The sequence below is a fragment of the Battus philenor genome, unplaced genomic scaffold, assembly GCF_028537555.1.
Source record: "Battus philenor isolate CCGP_79_NKW_IND1 unplaced genomic scaffold, ilBatPhil1.0.hap1 SCAF_13, whole genome shotgun sequence".
In the NCBI taxonomy this organism is placed as follows: domain Eukaryota; kingdom Metazoa; phylum Arthropoda; class Insecta; order Lepidoptera; family Papilionidae; genus Battus; species Battus philenor.
Window position 1 is genome coordinate 38,100 of NW_027181675.1, and position 22,850 is coordinate 60,949.

Here is a 22,850-nt window from a genome sequence, read left to right on the forward strand (position 1 = left end):
TTAATTAATATGCGGATCATAGACAAGCGACGTTCGATAGCCGCGTAATTTTTTTGTGTTATATATTGTATGTACTGTAATGTTTTGTGTATGAACAATTTGAAATATTTCAAATTATGTGTGTTAAGACTATGGTACCAAAAATTACTTACATTTTATAGAAACGTGACTAACCAGCGATACGCCAACGACATCATAGCCAGTGTAAAGACATTGTAACTCAGCGCGATGTTCGAAGATCTCGTGTGAGTTTGGCTATGATTGGGTAAGAATGGACGCAATTCATTAAACTAAGTTAATCTAATTCTGAAGAATAAGTCAATTGACGAATCCGAATCGGCTGTGCAACGTTCTCGAAACGACGAAACATCTCTTGCAACCGGTTTTGTTAAATATCTACGGGGAATGTCTATGTCCAGCTGTGAAGGTCCTTCTGCTGAAACGATACTAATAACTGTAAATAATAATAAGACACATCTAATAGGTCTCTACTAAACAATAATAATTGTGAATATAAGTAAAGTCGTCTCTGTTCATTAATTAACTTACATTTTTGCTAAATTAACAAATAAATTTTGGTGCAGATGGCTGTAGAAAAATATTTCCCAGTATCTTATTTTTGCTATAATAAAATAATGTAACTAATTGTGGTCCAATAGTGTATAAGTTAGGGTAAACTTGGTAAAGATTTACGGATTCAGTGTGTAATCATTATTACTAATATATAGGACAAAGGTGTGTACTTTTATAGATGTCAAATATATAATAATCCATTCATATACTTTGTGTCAAAACATATGAATTCTCTGTGCAGCTATGAATTATACTTCGATCGTGCGTGCGTCACGCGTCGTGTCAGCCGCGACAGTGACAGGCGGCGCTCGGACGCGACGTCGTTGTTAGTAACAACTCTAACAACTTGTTACTGCGAGATGTCAGTGTGAGCATGTGCGCACTGGCCGTGTCTACGCTGTGCGCGCTGGCGCCAACGCGGCCAGGTACTGCTTCGTGCGCGAGGAGGCGGCGGCGGCGGCGCGCTGCCCGGGCGCTATGCTGGCGCCGCGCTGGGCGCTCGCGGCCGCGTGTTGCATCGCGCCGCTCCTGGCCTACGTCAAGTACAAGACGCGCCGCCCCGCGTCCGACCGGGGCGACGTGGCCGCCGTGCACTATAAGTACGGTAGATAATATAGTAAACTAAACTAAGTATTTTATAGTATTCATATTGTATGTTATTATCAATTAATTAATTTTGCTGCTATTTTGACTGCTGCAATTTGTAGACATCGAGGATACTTTTAAAATCTGTTGAATTTAGTAATTAACATAAAAACACAATTTTTCTTTTTGTCATATCGTCGGTATCTGTACTTCAAACCAAAGTAATATTTTAGTTTTTTCCATATGGTTATTGATTATTTATTTTTTATAATGTTTTGGCCATTACAGTGTTTGTAATGGCCAAAACAGATACACATCTAGGATAATTTTTTGTCTTGTCATAAAATATTTATTAGTTGTTTAAATAAATACAAACCACTGTTAGAATTTTTCTTAATGTTTCTGTGATTACTGGACATTTTATTAGATTATTCTTTGAAAAATGAAGTTCATACACATTAAAAATAATGTATGTAAGTACATATAACTTACATCGATTTGGTTCACGTGGTGTAAACACTTCTTCAAGTCAAAACTTCTTCAAATAATCACTCAGTTCAATATTCAATAGCATGATAAAAATAATACTTTCAGAGGATACTCCCTGCAAAACATTTGTCAAATTTACATAAATTACTTCTTTATTAGGTTGTTACTTCACTTCTTTGTGTTGAGTTTTATTGTCTCGCTACAGATAATATTTAATTTTGTTTTAAATGGTTTATTTCAATATCTTTCATTTTATTACATTAAATACCAGACAATAGTTATTGTTATATACGAGTAGATGGCGCGGGTAAACGTAAATATAATAATAAATATAATTAAAAAACATAAATTGTTGGCGTGCGTGAGGACTATATAAATGGATTAAATAAGTTTAAACGATGGTGGTCATTTAATTAAAGTTTCACAAAACTAGGTAACAATACATAGACGCGTAACAATGGACTGACCGTAACAAAATCACATGCAAGAGGGCGCTTAGCGTCACAAACTGTCAAATATAAAAAGTAAAGTCAAACGACTTTCTAGAGCAAAAGCAGCCTCTTTTTTCTTGTTTTCATTTTTTGATTAACTTTAAAATACTAAAGTATAAAAAAAATTATGCGTATTTGGTGCACTTGTCAATTCTATTTATTAAAAGTACACTGTGTCATGTGTGTACATGTCGTGGCGATTGAGACTTGTATGAATAGTACGCGAGCATAGAGGAACTATACTATCGTGATGGAGGGTTAACTTCCATACTTCAACTGGAATCTCGTTAACGTGAGCAAAGACAGCGCCGGCTCTAGCAAGAGGAACTAACTCAAGGTGGTAGTTGTCTTTTATTTTTAGTTTTGTATTTACCACAACAGATGGCGTTACCATCAAAATATTAAACTTTCCTATTGATATAATCTATAATTAATAGCTATCTGCCTTACGCCAGTATTAATTGTTCTCTGTAATATAAATTGGTTATGTTAGTGTTATATAAATATTATTGGTTGAATTGTTTATTTTTAAAAAGCTTCTCTGATCACTATCACTATCACAGTATAAAAATCAAAGTCGTCTCTGCCGTCTGTCCCTTTGTATGCTTAGATATATAAAACTACGAAACGGATTTTGATGCGGTTTTTTTTAATAAACAAAGTGATTCAATAGAAAGGTTTATATGTACAATAACACCCATTATATAAAAAATCCAACATATACGAGGGCCAAACTGAAAGTTTTTAGAACTGGCAACTTAAAAGCATTATATTAAAAAAATAAGTTTAAATTTTGAAAATAGAACTCTTTACCAATAATATTGAGTATAAATTTCATTCATTTGTCATTTGTTTTACGATTTGGCGGCAAATTGAAAATTGTCTGTGCACGTCAGAATGAATTTAAGCCGAGAAAATTTTCGTGCAATGATTTTTTATGACTTTCGATGTCATATAAGTCAACAAGAAAGTTATGTTAGACTTCGATTGGCTTTTCACGATGAAGCCCCATCTCGTGCCACAGTTTACAACTGGTTTAATGAATTCAAACGTGGTCGAACTAATCTCACCGATAATTTGCGTGAGGGACGGTCTTCTACAGCGACGACTGAAGACAATATCAGTGTTGTGCGGCGTATGATAGAGACTGACAAAAGAGTGACCTATCAGCAGATTCGGACAAGTCTAGGCATAGGTATGAGTCAAGTGCACAAAATCCTCCATGAACATTTAGCGGTCAGGAAGCTTTGTGCCCGCTGGATACCGCATAATTTGACCGAGGCTCAAAAACTCCGCCGTGTTGATTGGTGCCGAGAAATGATCCAAAAATTTAACGGAGGTGACTCAAATGCTGTGTTCGACATACTAACGGGTGACGAAAGCTGGATTTAATGTTATGATCCGGAAACCAAAAGACAGTCTGCTCAGTGGGTGTTTCCTTCCGAAGAGTTGCCAACTAAAGTGAAGAGAGGTCGAAGTGTTGGAAAAAAGATGGTGGCCTCGTTCTTCGGAAAGACAGGTCATTACGCGACAGTTGTCTTAGAGGATCAGAAAACGGTTAATGCAGAGTGGTACACTAACAACTGTTTGCCACTTGTCTTCGAAAAAGTTCGAGAGAAACGACCTCGCAGCAGGATCCTCCTTCATCACGACAATGCCTCGTCGCACACCGCCAGGCAAACGATCGACTATTTGGCGACCTCAGACGTGGAATTACTGGGTCACCCGCCGTATAGCCCCGACCTCGCACCCTGCGATTTTTATTTATTCCCGAAAATAAAAGAAAAACTTCGAGGAAAACATTTTATGGACGCCGAAGAAGCAGTGGCTGCGTTTCAAAACGCCGTCGAAAAGACCCCTAAGGCCGAGTGGGCAAGGTGCTTTTCTCAATGGTTCCATCGAATGCAGCGATGTATTGATGTAAATGGACGCTATTTTGAAAAGTTATAATAAAACTAATAACTTGCTAGAATGCTTAGTTTTTGATTTTCTAAGAACTTTCAGTTTGACCCTCGTATTTATTCAAAATAGATTCAACGAGGAATTCTTTTTGAACACAGAAATATAGTATATGAATATTATTATTTTTGAGGTTCAGCGCGGACGATACCGCGGACAGCAAGCTAGTGAATTATAAAAATATGGAATAATGAAACGGCGCGAATGAGTAGGTATGCTTTTTAAAAATAATTAATACAACTAACAATTATTTTGTTCTTTATGAAAGTTTAATATTTTTGTTATTTTTAACGTCAATATTGGAAATGCACCTTCGGGTAAGGTAAGGAAACCTACGGCGTACTGTAAATAATTAAAAAGCAAAGTTTGGTAAAACTGTAGACAGAGAAAGCTATAGACTATAGACCGTGGGCTAGTGTGTCGCTGAAAGGGACAAGGAATGAAAACGTATGCAACTTCAAAGGTACCTTCTCCAAGATTATTTGAACGCATTAATCTAGCGTTATTTCAGCTCCAACTGCGACAAGGCACTGGCTGCTCGCGTTGATACTTAAAATAAGATTCAAGAATTTTGCAAGGCTAAGCTAAGAATAATAAGTGCGTCTGCCATAATAAAATGGAAAAATATTCTTTTGTAAATATAGTTTTTATTGTACTACAAATCTTAAAATCTCGCGATACAGGATGTTACAGAAAGGTGTGGCTATACTTTAGGGAGATGTGTCTATCCATTAAACTGAATATTTTTATAATTCATCAGCTTACTACCGTGAGGCATCGCCCGCGCTAAGCCTAAAAAAGAATAGTATTTATGTAATATATTTCTTTATTCAAAAAGAATGGCTTGTTGAATCTATTTTGAATAAATAAATTTTGGATTTATTTTATATAACGGAAGTTATTATACATATAAACTTTCCTCTTGAATCACTCTATTTATTAAAAAAAACCGCATCAAAATCCGTTTCGTAGTTTTATATATCTAAGCATACATAGGGACAGACGGCAGAGAGCGACTTTGATTTTTATACTGTGATAGTGTGATAGTGATCAGAGAAGCTTTTTAAATATAAACAATTCAACCTAACCTATTTATATCACAGAGAACAATTAATACTGGCGTAATGCAAATAGCTGTTAATACTGGCAATACTGGTTATATCAATATGAAAGTTTAATATTTTGATGATAGCGCCATCTGTTGTGGTGAGGTACAAAACTAGCAATAAAAAACAACTATCACCTTGAGTTAGTTCCTCTTGCTAGTGCTAGCGATGTCTTTGCTCGAGTTAGCAAGGTTAAGACAACCCTCTTTTACGCTAGTATAGTTTCTCTATGTACGATGTAAGTAAAAACTTTACTCCAATTCCGCGCAATAAGGATAGATACAATTGTGTCGTTATAAATATTTGCACTGCTTTATATAGTCAAATGTTTTGGTATATTATCATTATTTAGTTTTTTGTCTCTCTTGAAAAGTATCGGACTTATCCTTTTATTCGGAGGACGGAGATGTCATGACAATAGGCTAAAGCATACTTTGCGTCTATGTACGAACGAAATAATAAAATAAAGTATAATATCAATATGCAAATAACACTTAATAAAATAAAGATAAAAAAAAAATCTAAGTAGTGTTTAATAGTTTAACATTAAAAAACGGATCATTCAAAATATTAACGACATCTATTGGTTGTGTTGTCAAAACATATTTTGTAACATTAGCAAACTTTTTCTTTATTGCGCTTGATTGTATAGAAACATTACAATATTGCTGCAGTCACTTCAAAAATATCGATATTTCGTAAACTTTTCGCTCAGGAGCGCAATTATGTCATAAATTTAAAAAATACTCAACTATGAAAAAAACATTACGGATATTCGGTACTCTTACTAGTTATTAAAAATATATATATATATATTCATGTGTGCATATCGAGGCGGTAGAGAGATGTATAAATAGTATAAGAGTTACAAAAACTGCGGTGTATAATATCATTAAACCATCCAACAAGTAAAGCTCCTCGTGGAAACGCTCGGCAGTGCGTTCCGTGTCGTGACGTTGTTTGCCGTACCGCGGGGCGCGCGGGGCCTCGGAACATATCGATGCCATAATAATAATCTTTGATTTAAAATAATATCGAGTACCGCACATTGAAATTAACAAAATCAGATTTCGTTCTCAATAATTGTACGTTGCTGTAATTCTCATCGCTGTGTGAAACTACAATTAAGTCATCAAACTGTCGAATAAGACTATCCTGTCGGGTAAAGGTATTTATTTATAATCAAAACCGCCATTTGTTCCGAGGCTAAAATAAAATATTACATTTTACGTTTCGTTGCGCAATAGCTTAAGCAGCGCCTGCCTCCAGGCAGAAGTATACAAACAAATGGTTAATACAATACATTTATTATTTAAATAACAATAAATTTAATATTTTGTTTCGCCCTTAACACGGTCGTTAGGGTTGAAACAATATACATAGTTCTTAACACTCGCCTACAGAACTTGGGTCTCATTTTCGGGTTCTGGATGATAGTTCTTGGGTATTGTAAGCGTCTTTACACAAATGGCCGCCAAGGTTTTAGACTTTGAAATTTTTCAGTGTGTGAAGAATATATAATGTATTTTCTGTCATTATTTTTTTAACAGCTCGTATGTGTATTAAATAAGACTGATCTATTTAAATATAACATGGAAAATTAAACAGGATATTTTTCTCACTATTTCGTATGTCGCTTGGTTATTTTATTTTGTTTCAATCGACTCTGGCAAGTGGATAGGCTTTGGTAGGCGAGTAGCTGCGCGCGTGCTGCACAACCTAGTCAGTAAGTTAAATTCTATAACTACACAGAATTTTAACAGGAGTGATTTAGACAAAATGCATGAACGGTGACAAGTTAAACGTTCTTCAACATTTCCAAGTGCGTCCACATTACATTGTCAAAGAAAACTGCCCGAGCAATGCATCGTGTGTACGAACAGCGCTGGATTATGTGAAGTCGCCAGCGTTCGTAGCTGCGCGGTAACAGTCGATGATAAGCTCAATTTTTACAACAATGTTGATTATACAAATAAAAAGGCTTCTCAAATTCTGTTTGGGCAGAATGTGTCAGATTCGATGTGCAAATACCTTAATTTATTTACTACATTGTTCGATTGTTAGTTCGCACCGTTGCTTCACTGTTGCATCGTTGTATGGACTTCATGTCACAAAGTCAATCTCGCTAACAATGAAGTTATACAGAAGCGATTCCTTACCTGCTTTGTTCGCACAACAAACGCCGCCGCGACGAACTTTCTTACGTTGCGAGATATGACTTTTTTGATATCGGTGCACTTGAAACCATTGCCGATACTACTTTGTTATACCAATTCATCAATGGTTTTATTGACTGCCTTAACTTACATCAGTGAACAAACTTCTTGCCGCGTGACAGCCGTCCATAAAAGCGAAGATCTTTTAAACTGCATTTATGTCAAACCATTCTCAGACAACACTCGCCGGTCTACCGCATATTCTTTGTCTATAATAATGTCTTCGGTGTTTTGTTAGCGACGTTAAAATGGTTTGTTATTTCTTACATTAAGTAATTATTTTTTTCTTTTAAAGTCGATAGTGTTATTAAGTTTAACATATTATTGCAAACTTTATTTTTTCAATCTGTTTTTCTTGTAAGAGAGTGATAGATACATAATTTAAGTAAGTCGTCTGTAAGTCGTCTTCACGTCAACAGGTTGCTCACTATTTTTCAGACGTGTGCGCCAAACTCAATACAATGTATATACGAGTGGTGCAGGTGGTGCGTGAACCTGAATACATAAAAAAGACGGACGCGTATCACACGGCTGCGATGCAACTCCCCGCTGCAATAAAGTTGCCCAGTATTATATAATTCGTTTAAAACGAGAACCACGAGACCTGGCCGGTGCTGTCATAGAATGGATCCACAATTACTCTGCAATGAGTTGACAACAGCGGATTTAAAAAAAAATGTATGCAGCAATGACCGCGACCGCTCTGACCAGGGTGCACGAAGGAGAAGATGCGACAATACTGATTATAGCACTAAAATTCATTTAGATATATTTGTTATACTTTTAGTCAAAAGGTGCAATTTGTTTTAAAAAAAAATTTAATAAAAAAGTTATTAAAACAAAAAAAATTAGTAATTTATTTGGTATCAAAAGTCACCAGGTTTATAATTCAATATTCAACGCCGTCATTGTTTTCTTCACATTCTACTTTTTCAAAGTCATTAGTGATGTGGTTCTCAATAACGAGAGGAAATAAATGGTTCCTGTTTATCCAACAATCTATATTGTCGCATGTCTTTCTCGTTTCATTTCGATGCTCTGTGTTTCTCATCTAGAAAAGCTTATGTCACTGATATGTTAATTCAAGTCAAATGTGGTGCTGCAAAAGAAAAAAAATATTTAAAATTAAGAGGTAGTGGGCAGACTGGCCTGGTCTGGATTTACATCGCAGGTCGACACCCTCTGACGGTGATGGTAAGCAGCCGCACGATCTCCCAGGACTGGTCAGGCGGCAGCAGGACGAGAGCAGGGAGCGCCGGTGGTTGACAGCATGTGTCCGTGCCGGTGCGAGGGAGATATAAATATGTGTGGAGCTGTGACAAGCGGCGGGAATGTCGCAGTGAAAGAAACTCGAGCGGAACATTTAAACGTTTTATTGCAGTCGGCGTCCGACGCTCGCGGCGCAGGCCTCGCTCTTACACTCCTATATCTACACGCACCAATAAACAAGCATTCCCCGGGGTAACATGTTTCAATATATAATGCTACCGTATACCTCGAACATGGTCGGGATGTTGTGTCAAGAGCTGACATTGTACAACGCATTCGCAGCGCCCCGTCCGTGCGCGCGCGCTACACGAGCACGGGCCGGCGCGCGCTGGCCCGCCGCGGGTGCGGCGGCTGCCGGCGCTATAACGCTTCGGTCGCGCTGCCGGCGCGCGTTGCGGCTCGACCTGCGTCATAACCTGCGTCACGATCTGCGTCACGAGATGCGTCACGAGCTACATCACGGGATGCGTCACAAGCCGCATCGCGAGCTGCGTCGCCATCAGCGTCGTATTGCTTCATCTGTTTGCCGTTCTCCGGAAATGTTTCTTCGCTTGACCTATTAGTAAGATTTTTTCCATTTGCTGTTTCTCTAGAAGTTTTCCTTTCGACCTTCTTGTCTTGCGGCTCTTTGGCAACGTCTGATTTGTTTTTGGTGGATTTCCTATCTACCGCGACGCAGCGCAGTTGCACCGTCTGCCCGTTGGCGGCGCGGCTGAACTCTTTGGGATCCGTTTGGGTCTCCTTGTCTGCACAAGCGCCTGTAATGAGATAAAATAATTGCGTATTTTACTGATTACGAACGTATTTAATAATAAAGTTACACCTGTATCAAGTGTTTGCGAGCAGGTTGGTTATTAATCCGATCCTCACCCTTATGCGGAGTGTGTGCGTGGGCCTGGGCGTGGGCGGGAGCGGGCGGCGGGCGGCGGCTGTAGCGCACCGGCATGATGCTCTGCCGCACGTTCCTCTCCGGTCGGATGAGAATGATGTACAGCTGAAACGACGGGTGTGCGGTGCATGGGTACAACTTTAAGCGATAAGCTCGATTACTTGAACAGAGTTTATTGGTAATAATGAACACGATGACTGTCGGCCTCATCAGCTGTATACGTGGAACAAAAACTAATTTTTGTCTTGAGTGCAGCCCATTGCCAGCACTACGGCCGAAACAATGATTATGAGTCTATGCGATGTGCTGGTAAATTGTTTATTAATTACGAAGTTATTTTATGATTAAATTTGTTATTACGACATGAAGCGCACGTTACGTGGGCAGCATTCAGCGTTTTCGTTGCTGTAGGGCACGCCAGTCTACGTCACCTGCTCGGTGGAGATTTAAACTAATCCGTTGGTTATTTCAAAAAGGCTTTCCGCGTGCTGCGAGGCGCGCTCACCTTGGGAGAGAACAGGCAGGCGAGCGTGACGCTGGCACTGAGCGAAATGGTGACGGCCATGCTGGTGATGCGCAGCGGCACGTGGCTCGCCGTGCCGAAGTACAGCGGCACGAACGCCAGCCAGATCACGCACGTCGTGTACATCGTGAACCCTGCAAGAGGCACACGGTGTAAGGGAATTTTGAAAATAGAATAGGTATGACCTCAGTATCCAAGAGCTGAACCAATATAAGGCCGGTGCGTAGCAACATGCCATCGCAGTTCGAGCTGATCTTGCAGGCACGTTATCATGGCTCGTTCTGAGGACACCGACGATTTCAAACATTTTATAAGACGAGTAAAGAAGATAATAACTGAGAGGAAGGGCAGCGCTCACCGATGTGCTTGCTCTCGTTAAAGGCCTCGGGGATGTTGCGCGTGAGCACGGCGTACACGGTGCACACCACGATCAGCACGATCGGGTAGAAGAAGGCGATCATATAGGACGCGTCCACGTACGAGTCGCACACCAGCATGTTGTCCTCTCGTGTGGGGTGATGCGACATGGCGCGCGCGGGTGCCACTACCGTCCACACCACCACGATCAGCACCTGCAACGTGCATGCTGGGCCCGTACCAAACTGTACAGATCTGCGTTCAAATTTCACCCTGACAGAGCTCTGCCGGTAAGTTCTGAGTGCATCGACGACTGCTTATTATGTGCATGATGTCGTTAAAGCAATTAATTATGGAAAGCAAAATCCGTAGCTCATCTCCAGAAACTTCGAGTGTGCTGAGGTTATTAAGCCACGGAGACGGACGTTTGGTTGTACGCACCTGCACGGAGACGAGCGCCGCGCAGATGGCGAGCTGCGAGGTGGGCGATATGAGTGCGGGCCGCTTGGCGGAGCGCCGGCCCGCGTTGAAGATGCGCGAGATGCGGTTGGTTTTAGTGAGCAGCGCCGCATATACAACCGTGAAGCAGAATCCGGTGCCGAACCTACGACAGAGCACACGCCGTTACACTATTACTACTTTTCTTGGAGGTCTGCAGTACGAAATCTATGTTAGTTAGTATAGTTCACCTCTGTACGGTGCAGAGCAGGTCGGTGGGGCGGAAGACGAGCGCGAAGGTGACCAGGTAGCACATAAGGATGCCGGCCAGCAGCACGTAGGACAGCTCTCGGCCTGACGCACGCACCACCGGCGTGGCGCTGTGCCGCGCCCACACGCCGCAAACGAACCTGTGCGCGCCAACCGACCATTGTTTATTGCATTACAAACTGCGGCAGACGACTCATCCGCCTCATACCGCCGCACGCCTCAGGAACTCAAGAACACGAACGAACTGAAGACCGGTTTTTCTAAACTCCTTCTGGGGCCGAAATTAGTTTAAAGAGAACGTTACTCTGAGTCAAGCGGAACCGACTGTTAAAGGAAAACAACGCAGAGAACGTTTTGAGAGCGAGTTAATATTTCCTCTAAGTTTTAGCTAAAGCGTGCAGTGGGTTGTTGTAGCGACGCCGACAGTAGCAGCGTCCAGTGGTTCCGCTTTGGTTCAAGTTTGAGGATGAAGCGGTTCGAACGACTTTTGTTATTAGCCGGAAGCGAGTTCGCGGAGAGCGGTTTGGGCGCCGTGCACGTTTGTCTTTGGGATCTGTAAGTAGTTCAAGGTTTAAAGTTAAGCCGGATGTCGATTCTCAGGGCATTTTATATTTTAAGTTGCATAAAGATTGACTCCAAATTATATACATCTCAAGTATATGTGAGTTTATCGACTATGTCTAAGTATTTTAATTAAGATCGTCAACTGAGTTGGTGACTCGGTATTTCGACGATGCTTATATGAAGCACACGTGTCGACAACGGCACGTATGATTTATAATGATGTACGCTAACTTACGTAGTGAGGAGGATGCCCAGCGAGGAGAAGGACATGGCGCCGATGGCCCAGGCGGAGTCGGGGCGCAGGTAGGCCTCGGGGATGGGCCGGCAGCGCGTGCGCGTGGCGTCGGGCAGCGTGCCGCGGGGGCAGGCCACGCACGCAGTCTCCACGTGCGCCGCGCGGACCTGCGCAGCGCACCCACACTCGCGCGTCACACTCGGCCCGCCATCTCACGCAGTCGTACAGTACAGGCAGCGCACGCATCTCACCTCGTACTGCGTGCAGTTGAAGCAATGCCAGCAGCAGCTCTCACCCTCCACGTACTGCTTTGCCTGGCCCAGCTCACACTCCGCGCTACACACCGATTCTGGCGGCCGCCGCTCGCCCCACTTGAATTGGATCTCTGCACATTTAGGTTATGGATAAGTTGGGCGCCAAATAAGAGAGCGGGAAGCGGTTCGAGCGCACGTTTCGTAACGCTTACTCACCGTCCACACGCAGCTGCAGCTCACCGTCCAAATACTGGCCCACGTTGAGCCACTGGTACTGGCCGCGCTTCACTTGCTTGAAGTGCAGGATGTTGTAGCGCGCCGGGCCGTCGCCGTTGGCGTCGAAATGGAAAGCGTCGCCGCTCAGACCTGCCGTCCACACCGCGCGTCACCACCACAAGCATTGCTCGCACCGCACGCGCCCGCAGCGTACTTTAAGTGGCTTCAAACATTTACAAAAGATCTCGCACTAACTCAGATTCTTCCTTCTGTAGATCGGTTTTCACCTAGTGGGTATTTCGTTACCATGTAAACGTTCCTCAAATAAGTATGTTAGGCCGCCACGGAAGAGTCGTGCACGTGACAGCGACACTGACATATCGTTTGGCTACATTTAGCGAGGAGTAGAATGAGTTCTTACCGCGCCGAAGCCCGTGTGCTTACCGCAGGAGCAGCGGCGAGCGGCGGCTTACCGGTGAAGTTGACGGTGCGCAGGTAGGCGAGCAGGTCCGCGCCGGCCGGCGGGCGCATCGCCGCGCACAGCCCGCGCCGCGCGCCGCAGCGAGCCGCGTGCATGTCGCTGCACAACCACGCACCGCCTCACACACCGCGCGCACCACGCCCACCACACCCACCACACGCGCAAATAACTTATAATTTATACTAATTACATGGCTTCCTTGCCGTCTTTTTTCGTTAAAGGGAAGGATCTCGAAAGTGTGCTCAAGATTTCCTACCCTCAGCAGGGAGGTATAGCTTATGTTGGCTTCCTACCTACTAAAACCCTCTAGGACTCTGGAGAGGCATCTGTCGAATCAAATCGCCTACACAAATCAGTCATTACGAACACAACGCGTTGCTGTTTTCGCTGTGGCACTGTTAGACGAGACCACTTCGTATTGCTGTTCGCTTTGTATTGGAGACTAGCGCTACTCGTTCTCTTTTCTAAGCCTGAGTAATCTTTACCGCTACTGCCAGAGAAAGCTTTTGTCCGACTCCTAGGACCAGAACCCGTTCATCGGTAAAGGCGTGACCGCCGACCCGTGAGCCGCGACATGGGATATTGCTTGTGTATGTTCCGGTACGATTGTAATGACTCATCAAAGGCTGCCGGACTAGTTTAAATACGTATCGTAGAGAGCACTCACCGGATGGCGTACGCGAAGGCCATGACCGCGTCGGACACGAACTGCAGCTGCCGCTCGAACTCGGTGTTGGCGGGCGTGAGGCGCTCGGTGCCGGAGCACGCGCGCGTGTACTGCGCGTTGTACGGGGTGCGCGGCGCGCCCGGGTAGCGGCACTGGAAGTGGGCCTCCCAGAATTCTGCGCGCACATAGACACAGGATTAGCGCAGGAGCTATAGTCTTGTCGCACTGCAGCCGCGGCTCCGAGTCCGCCGACTGTCAGCAAGTCGGTCGGGGCTCGTGGGTTAGGAAGCAGGCGATAAAATATTTCGTATCAAGTGGTAACTGCCGTGCCTTTTATTAAATTACTTCAAATTCTTTCATTGTGAAAACAATGAATACATGTAGAATGATACAATATGTATAATCATAGTGAAAACATGCACGAGCGTACGCGGCGCCTGCGCATAAGTTTAAAAAAATAGAAATAAAAGAGCGTAAGTAGTACCTGTGAACCAGGGGTTCCTCTTGTTGTTGGTGACGGTAAGGTTGAGGAAGTAGTCGCGGAAGCCGCGCACCGCGTTGGCCTGCGGCTGCAGGCTGATGGTGCCCTCGACGGCGCGCTCGTTGCCCTCGGAGACGAGCGCGCGCGCGCTCCAGCCGTCCGAGCCGATCCAGCTGAAGGCGGCGGTGGCCTCGGCGCGCTCCACCGCCCGCATCACGCCCGCCACCTCCTGGTCCGACCCGAAGATTATCGCCCCTGCCGCGGACACACCTCTCTACATCACTTGTAACAACCACCTTAGTTTTATCTTCTCCTCTGAACCGCCCGATCAGTTAGTATTATAATTTCCAGTCGACGGGCGAGTGCCCGCTGACAAAATCAACTGAAGCCTTTTTCTTAAACGTGTTAAGTTAAAACCTATAAATGAACACTACGCATAATAGGTACTCGTGGTAAGTGCCCAACGAAAACTTTTTTATTGGCCTTGTGTTACCTGCTACCTTTTTAACACTATTCTTTAAAAATGCATTACGTCAGGTTTTCGTCGCGCTGTCAACCGCAAGGACTCTCTTGTCGTTGGCCGCTCCCGAGGCCGTGGCAAGTCACTGGACGCGGGCAGAGCGGGGCTGGTGATTGTGGCGATCTTTTGGGAGGGTTAGGTCTTCCAGTGGGCATCTATCGGTTGGCGAGAATGGATGAAATAGGATTGGCACGCGATAAAAAAAATTAACGAGGTACCCACAGCTGGTGGGCAGGGCTTGCATCACGACGGTTGGCTAATGGAGCGAAACAAGTCGCTGCTATCATTTATTGTCAATAAGGCGCGACCGGGGGGTTGGAGCTGGAGTCAAAGGGGGTGAGGGGCGTGTGCTTATCGCGTCCCGGGTGCCGCACCGCCGCGGGCACGCACCCAGCTGCGACATAAGAAACAATTTTTCGCTAAAGTGGTCGCACAGATTGGATCCGTCGCCTCGTCAATAAGCGGTGATTGCCACTGAAAACCCCCTCCACCCCACGACCCCCCCGCCCTCACGCCAATTGTCTGTATGAGCGATCACCGCGGGGACCGCTCAGCGAAGTATTGTTAAATTTCCACATTATTACATTTCGTAATTAATACACTTCGCAAGTCGTTGTTCCTCCAGCGGTGAGTTACAAACCAAAGTGAGTAGCGGCATAATAATTTGTTGCCCGCCTTTCTCGCAACTATCGTACTGTGAACCCCGCTAATGTATTTAAATAGTTTCCTGGTTAGGGCTGAACATGTGACCGCAAGTTTTGTTCTAGCGCACCACCTGCCTAGACGAGGGTAGTGACTGACCTTACGAGAATTGAAAATTCTGATTGGAGAAGCTGCAAATAATATCGTTATGTAAGACGCTGCCGCACTCACCCCGCGCGCGTGGCTTGGTCAGCAGCCTGTGCACGATGTCGTCATAGGCCGTCTCGGTGGCCACGCCGGAGTCTTTCACCAACTTCTCCTTGACGGCGATGCAGATGCCGTTGCGGGCCAAGAGCGCCTCCAGCTCCTCGAATGCCTGGTGCAGAAGACTCCACATCAATAAAACAGTATTCAATTAGATCAATTTGCAGCAACGATCGTCGCTGTCACGAGCCGCGGCGGGGACGCGACGATAACATTATACCACAAAACAGACCCGCTTGTCTTAACGTGATAATTCAAAAGATAAATATAATTTGCGTAGAACGACGCCGGTTGTCAGACAGTATATACGTCACCAGAATAACGCGCGGCGCTTGAATAAATTTAATTGTTCGAAATCCACAAAACACACGTCTGTTGCGCGACTCAACATGTTGTTCGTCGTTCGACGATTTCATTACGCACCAATGAATATCTATTTAGGAAATTGCTACAGTGAAAGTGGAAAATGTTATTTCCCCGACATTAATTTGGTTATAAATAATCGGTGGGCGCAGCGGTCTGTGTTTACCTCACGTAAGTAACCGAAGCCAACAGGCGACTGCACTCGCGACATGAATGGAAGACTTACTGCAAAACGATCTTCGCTGCAGTTGTGCTTATTGTGTCACAATTGTATCCAAAGTACATGCAGCGCTTGCGGACATATCCGAGATTTAAAATTCCGCTCACACATCAAACTTATGAATTGGAGTAATTTGTCGAATTGTGAACATCATATATAACTGTTAAAGTTATCAACAGATATGAAGAAAAAAAAACAAACTTCCGAATTGCCAACTGTTTGTTATTCAAAACCCGACGCCGTTCGTGCGCTTGCACTGACGGGCCTCTCCGGGCCGCGGGACGTCGACACGGAGCGCGACGCCAACCAGCGCGAGTCGTACCTGTGCACGCTCGTGCGCGCGGGGTGGCAGTGACGGCGACTTGTGAACATTTCGGTGCATTAAATGTTTGCAAATGGTTCTATTGCTCCGCGTATGAGGGGTAACTCATGCGATACTATTCTTCGGGGTTTACAAAAGGGTCGGAAACTGAAAGTTGCGTAGAGCTGTAAAAACGCAGAAGTGGAAACTGGTAGGCACCCCTGGCCCAACAATTTATTTGAGAGTCATCTATTCACTTGAGGTATATTCGTGTTTATTCAATATTTGTTCGATGTGTGGGTGCTGCGCCGCTACTTCTCGAGCTGCCAGTCTTAGGGAGCAGCTGCAGTTTTCCGTCTGAATTAACAATGACAATGACAATGGCAGTATAGCAAAGCTTCACCTTTATCCCGTAGCTGGACTCCTCGTAGATGATAGACACGTAGCTCCAGCCCAGCCTCTTCACTATCTCCACCATGGCCTTCACCTGGTGCAGGTCGCTCGGGATCGTCCGCGTGAAGTACTCGAAGCGCGCTTTATTAGACAGCTCGGGCGACGTCGAGAAGAACGATACCTGTGAAGCAATACTCGATGAGGATGGAGGAACGAGTTGCTTCATGAAATACTTCATGCGACCGTTTTTAAAGTATTGGACGTTTACAATACTATACTAGTCGCGAATTTAAAGGGACGGCAACACAAACATTGCAGCAGCATCTTTAGCCATCAGCTGTTTTGATTTTTACATTTTAACGTTGATTTGGCTGCGGAGGCAGGCAGAGCGCGGCGGACACGCACCTGCGGGATCTTGAAGAGGCGCAGCAGGTTGGCCACCTGCACGGAGGTGACGCTGGAGGCGGCGCCCACCACGCCCGAGATGACCTTGCGCACGGCCGTCGCGTTGCACGCGTACTCCGCATCGTCGATGTTGCTTATGGAGCCTGCAGCGCGTGCAGCGCGTGCAGCGGCCACATGTAAATAATTGGAGCTTTTTTATAATATTTTTTTCGCAAAAAGCAAGCGCGTGGCGCATATCTATGTTAAGTGGCGACCCGGCCGCCTCGTTAGCTCGCGCTCCGCCGGCTCGATGCGGGTCGCCGGGCAGGCGGGGCGAGTGCGGGCCGGGGAGCGGAGCGGGGAGCGGAGAGTGGGCGCACCTTTAATGAAGTCGACGGCCATCTCGAGGCCGTAGGTGTCGCGGTCGCAGTCGTCGAGCACGTGCGCGCCCACGGTGACGCCGGGCACGAGGCGCAGGTCGCGGTTGACGACGTCCAGCGTGTAGAGCATAGTCTCGAGCGCTTGCACGCCGCCCTGGGGCATGACGGGCCCGCAGGTGAGGTTGTCGGAGCGCTCGTGGACCATCATGAGGCCGCCCAGCACAAGGTCGCCGTCGATGACCGCCTCGCGCTTCATAGGCCAGTGCTGGTGCTTCTTGTCACCGGCGGCGGCGCGCGTGTCGCTCCACGGGGTGTCGGCGTGGGCGCGGTAGGCCTGCGCGCTGTGCCGGTGCCTGTGCTCGTTGTCGCGGCGCGGATGGGCCCGGCGCAGTGCGAGCAGCAGCGCGGCGGCGGCCAGCCAGCAGCGCGCGGGGCGCATGGCAGCGTTACGCTGCGCGCGCCCCGCCCGGCATCCCACGTCTGCAAAAACTTCGAACCTTATTAATAATAAATACACTTTTTGCTATAACACGTTTAAAGATAAGTATTCACCTCAAACTCACGGGACAACAATTAAGGTCTCTTTGTTATTTGCCTTTTTTTTTGGACGAAGCCATCGGAAAATGCAACCTATCAATTCCTTTTAAATTACCTTTGATGTTTCGAAGCACGGTGTCTCCGCAGTTTTGTCTCCGAGACTTGGTAACATTTGAGTAAGAAAAGGACCAAAATATAGTTACTACCGCACATGCGTCGTAGTCGTGCAATAAAGTGCACCGAGCAACACAGAGTGTTTTTAGCACTAATCGGTGTAACATTACTCCTGAAGATGCCCCGTGGAGGGGTGAAACACGTGTTGAGTGATTTAGCGGTGGTAAACAATGGGAATTACACAACGTAATTCCCATTGTTTGCCGTATGCGCTTTTATCAGCGAGCTGGCGGGCGGTGCACTCTATTGCACGACTACGACTGCACGAGCGGAAGTAGCGGTATGTTGGTCCTTTTCTTACTTAGGATGGACTTCCGCAAAATAACGCCTGATTCCATAAAAAATTGGTAACACTTGATCATTTCAATTATAAATGGCGCTCTAACGATGCGGAGTGTTCTTCTATCGGACATGAACACCGAGCTTTGTTGTGTCGTAACTATGTCCTGCGGCGCAGGGAGGTACTTTGTAACAACGAGACGCTGCGGGGGCGGCTGCGCAAGACGCAGAGTTACTGAAGGCACGTGGCTAGAGACTGATCTTCCGGCCTTAGGGTTGTCAGACATCGATATTCAATTTCAAGTTGCGACATGAGATATGTATAGGTGCGCACTACAGACGCGTCGGACCGGTGAGATTTGATCGAAGCGCCGCGCGGCCAGTTGCTGTTAAATTCAAATTGGGCTGCTTGATGAATGCATGTTCGATGTTTTTACGAGTAGATTAATTAGGAATAAGCAAAAAAAAGTTGGAAAAAAGAGTTTAACTCGGGGAGTCCGTGCAGTAGACGCGCGAGTTATTTTTAGTTATGATTGGCGTAACAAACACTTGGCGTCTATTTTTCGACAGTTTATATAAGCGTAAAGTACTTGCAATGAGTCACAGCGAAAGCGCAGTGTCAGATGGGTTCTTTAAACAATAAATGAGTAATGGATTAATAAGGTGGTGCGGCTCTGTGAGAAGTAATCCGGGTGCATGACGTAGTGGAAGTTGGCTGAGGATGTGAAAGTCCAAAGAAAACCGGACGACTGGGGTTAATAGTTCCTCGCTTTTCCCTGCGTAAGTACAAATGATAGCGAGTGCGCGTGCGCGTGCTCTTTGAATCAGTGCGGTCGACTAGAGCAGAATAATTGTCCACAGCCGACATTACAAGATATGTATTAGAATAATAACATCGTTTTATTGCATTGAAAAGGACATACGCACTAAGCTAGAAATGATAAAAAGTTAATTTCGAGCAGGGGGTGAAAGAAGCTACAGGAAGTTTTAATGCTTCGATAAGAAGCTTAAGTATGAAAAGCTTGAACAGCCGTGTAGAGCCACATATCGTAGCGAGATGTGATTTACAAAAAGGAATTTATTTGTAATGCACATCAGGGACGCTGAGTGTCGTGACCGCTGCGACTGGACGCGGTCTCATCCGCAAGATATACAAGATTGAGTGAACTGCTGCACCGAGCGCGGGCAGTCAGAACGAGTTTAAAACAATTTTGTACAAACTTTTTGTAATCAAATTCCGTTTAGGTTCATATTAAAGATTAGGGAAGAAGTGCTTTCGTATTTTATATGAAGATTTGACGTATATTTTTTAACTTGATTTACATTTTATTATATAACAGTACATAAGCGCCATTGTATTCGCTGAACTGTCACCATATTGCAGGTTGTGACAGCTGTTAGTTTACACACTTTAGAGTTCTGATAAAAATCGAAACGATCCGGACGTTTTTACCTAACTTCTTGCTTTAACCCCATCAGCAACTTCATCTTGTTGCAAGTTAACCCAGATTTTTGTCAGTCTGAGGAACACGACTTATCCTGGAGCACCAATTTTTTCGCACGTACTTGTTTTTCATTTACGTTTCAATAAAACATGACAAATAGTAAACTGTTTCTTATCGTGTGTTCTTCCGGTGCGGTATTCAAATGTCGAGCTGTATATCTGACTTTTTCCAAACAGGTCACAACTGTTCAGCGGTCGATTTTCAATTTTTCAGCAACGTTGTAAGTGTTGATCAATTTTTTTTCAAAATACTTTTATTTACAAAATTAAAAATGTGTCCATTTTCTTCGTAGCTGGGCGACCAGATCGTCCAGCCCACCTACGTTATCAAGATTTGAGGTTTGAAAACCCTCGAAGCAACCTATGTGCTACTTTCATTCAGTTTATTACTTTCATAAAGCATAGAAATATTTTTTGTAATCTGCAATGAATTTAAGTTATTGTCATCAAAAGCAGCCAGATACGAGTATAAATAGTAGAGGGAGGATACGTTACAAGTTTATGGTATACTATTAACGATAACACTTTTTCTGTGACCTAACGTGCCGCGCGGGGCCGGTGCGAGCTCAACGGGTGAAGCCTCGCGTGCGGTCAGCGCGGCGCGCCGGTGCTCGGACGCAGTCACGTGCCGTACACTCGTATATTCCCAAAAGGCGTGTGGCCTATGCCAATGATTGACTTCAAAATTGATATTGTGAACGCGCGGGGCGGTGCGGGGCGGTGCGGGGCGGTGCGGGGCGGGCAGGGTGACGCTGGGCGCGCCAACTTCGGTCGTTAGCGACTTCGGCAGCACTTTGCCAACTTTGCGGGCGTTTGATCTTTTCCTTTATGCAAAGACGCGCGCTCCTTTAATCGTGTTCCGCGGCACGCGCGCTCCCGCTGCGACGCGACTGCCGACCGTCGGCAAACTTATGAAATTGTGTCTGCACATTTTCGAGCAAATTGAATATGGAACACGAGAACCACTCCGGTAATGTGGACCAGTATCCATGCGAACCGTGTCAAAATTGATTGCTTAAGATATAAAATCTATTGAAGAAAGCAGCTTCAATACCTTGTGGCAAGATATCACTAAAGCGGGTGCATTGCGGCCAGTGTACAGCATAAGTGTGCGTTACTTTGTTCCGGTGGCACGGATACAATGAATATTTTCTTTTTCTTCTCAGGCAGAGTAGTAGAATTTATGGTGATTTTTGCACGACCCTTCTCTTCTTCATCTCTCTCTCTCCTTTTCTGAGGCACTACATAAATATTGTTATGTTCACTAACACTGCTGGTAAGGTAATAAAATTTTAATGCCTATAAAATCTGTAGGAACGCCCATGTCCAGAAACAGGAAACGTTAATGCGCCTCCGAGTCCATGACGCCCGCAGCGTTTCTAACGCGCTTTCATTCTCTCCCTTTTACTGCACACGTTTCTAAGGTGTACACAATGATCATGCAATGAGAAACTTGTTAGTTTTCTAAGTTTTACGATTTCTCCATTTTTCGGATACTTTTTACGTTTTTGGTCTAGCACTTGTTTGCGTCGCTGGATTCCGTTCTCCGAGCCACCGCCATCGGAGCCCGGTGGTGCTAGCTCCACGTCGGTCAATTCGAGCGCACAGCTCTCAGTCGTCGGCCTGTTATAGTGTACGCCACTATTGTATTGTGTTCAGTGAACACAGACTTTTAACGAAATCAAATGTAGTAATAATAGTATGTTTTAAATAAACTGTGCCTATTTTTGAGCAATACTCTAAATACTGAAAATACTTCCATAGAATGGTTCAACACATAAAACAAACCATGAAAATCAAATCCGTGCTATAATTGTAAGCAGCGCCGCCGGTGGACTTGTTCGCGCTGTGCATTTGCCGGCGCCACGACACGCTAGCTCTAAGACGTCGTGCTTCGTCTCGTGGGACAAATTCATTAATTTACACGCGCGACGCCAGCAGCGCCTGCGAGCGTGCCTAGCGTTGGTCAGTGAAAGTTTCATCCAACAAACAACAGATGGCGCCTGTGCGCGGAGTACTTCTCTCTTGTTTACCTTTGTCAAACGCGTCTTGTTTGCCATTAACATCAAAGCGGCGCAAACATCGGGCCGCGTGGGTGTTTCCGTGCTTTCAAGGAGACAAGGCCGCTACGGGCAATACAGCGCTGCCATGTAACGACTAAAATGAAATCACTTCCTCGGGTATTGCTCTGCGATAAATCTGATTGCTTCATTCAATTGTAACTGGTGTACCCGGCCTGAGAGCGACGGGCGCGACGAGCACTGATCTCGGAAATCTTCTAAGCAAAGCCGCCGTCATAATCCACACGAAATCTTATTTACATTTTCAACAATTTCCGTAGTTTCGTTTTAAAAGGATTTTCTTTACTTACGTACCCGTACATTACTAATAATAAAAATGTAGGTCATTCATTACACAAGTACGCGTTAACTGTGGCCATCGGTAAATAATTTAAATAAAGCAGCGACAGACGGCGTCCGGCAACGTTTCCCTGGGGACAACGTTCACTGTACGTAATTATATCCTGGATCTTACTTTTGTACTAATATCAGCTAACTTTACGTGCCTGTAAATTTCTTTCAGTTTTCTAAGGAGCATAATGAAACTTTCATAAATATTGTACCAGAGCCTGCGAGGTCAAAATTTTGGGCTCGAACAAGTTGGTCACCGAGTAACGCGTCCTGACGAAAAACTCCTGAACCTCGCGGCACCCCTACGCGGGCCCCGGGGGCGCCGGCGAGGACGAGTGATCGGCTCCTAAACTGAAGCCTATGAACAATATCGAGAATTAATTTATCAAGGGAACGTTATTTTCGTTCCGTCGTA

The 22,850-nt window shown here is 45.0% G+C and overlaps 1 protein-coding gene across 1 annotated transcript; it reads right to left on the reverse strand.

The window, feature by feature from the left end:
- Window positions 1-9,048: 9,048 nt before the first annotated feature.
- On the reverse strand, window positions 9,049-22,407 carry LOC137933421 (metabotropic glutamate receptor 2-like). Its single transcript, XM_068777372.1, has 21 exons — window positions 22,400-22,407; window positions 21,522-21,647; window positions 20,562-20,848; window positions 20,042-20,100; window positions 18,594-18,735; window positions 17,531-18,010; window positions 17,172-17,314; window positions 16,777-16,947; window positions 15,457-15,601; window positions 14,067-14,318; window positions 13,583-13,757; window positions 12,908-13,014; window positions 12,435-12,584; window positions 12,216-12,349; window positions 11,965-12,131; window positions 11,147-11,305; window positions 10,899-11,061; window positions 10,459-10,672; window positions 10,083-10,234; window positions 9,559-9,682; window positions 9,049-9,446 (listed from the first exon to the last, which is right to left on the reverse strand). Exons 1-21 carry the CDS (start codon window positions 22,405-22,407, stop codon window positions 9,049-9,051), a joined length of 3,756 nt encoding a protein of 1,251 aa, XP_068633473.1.
- Window positions 22,408-22,850: the final 443 nt, after the last annotated feature.

What these genes read in the sequence shown, in the direction of transcription:
- LOC137933421 (XM_068777372.1), bottom strand. An exon ending in AGGATAAGTCGTGTTCCTCA is followed by an intron (nt 18,736 to 20,041) that starts GACTGACAAAAA and finishes CGTCTTGCGCAG; the next exon opens with CCGCCCCCGCAGCGTCTCGT. An exon ending in AGTCCAGCTACGGGATAAAG is followed by an intron (nt 15,602 to 16,776) that starts GTGAAGCTTTGC and finishes CTTCTGCACCAG; the next exon opens with GCATTCGAGGAGCTGGAGGC.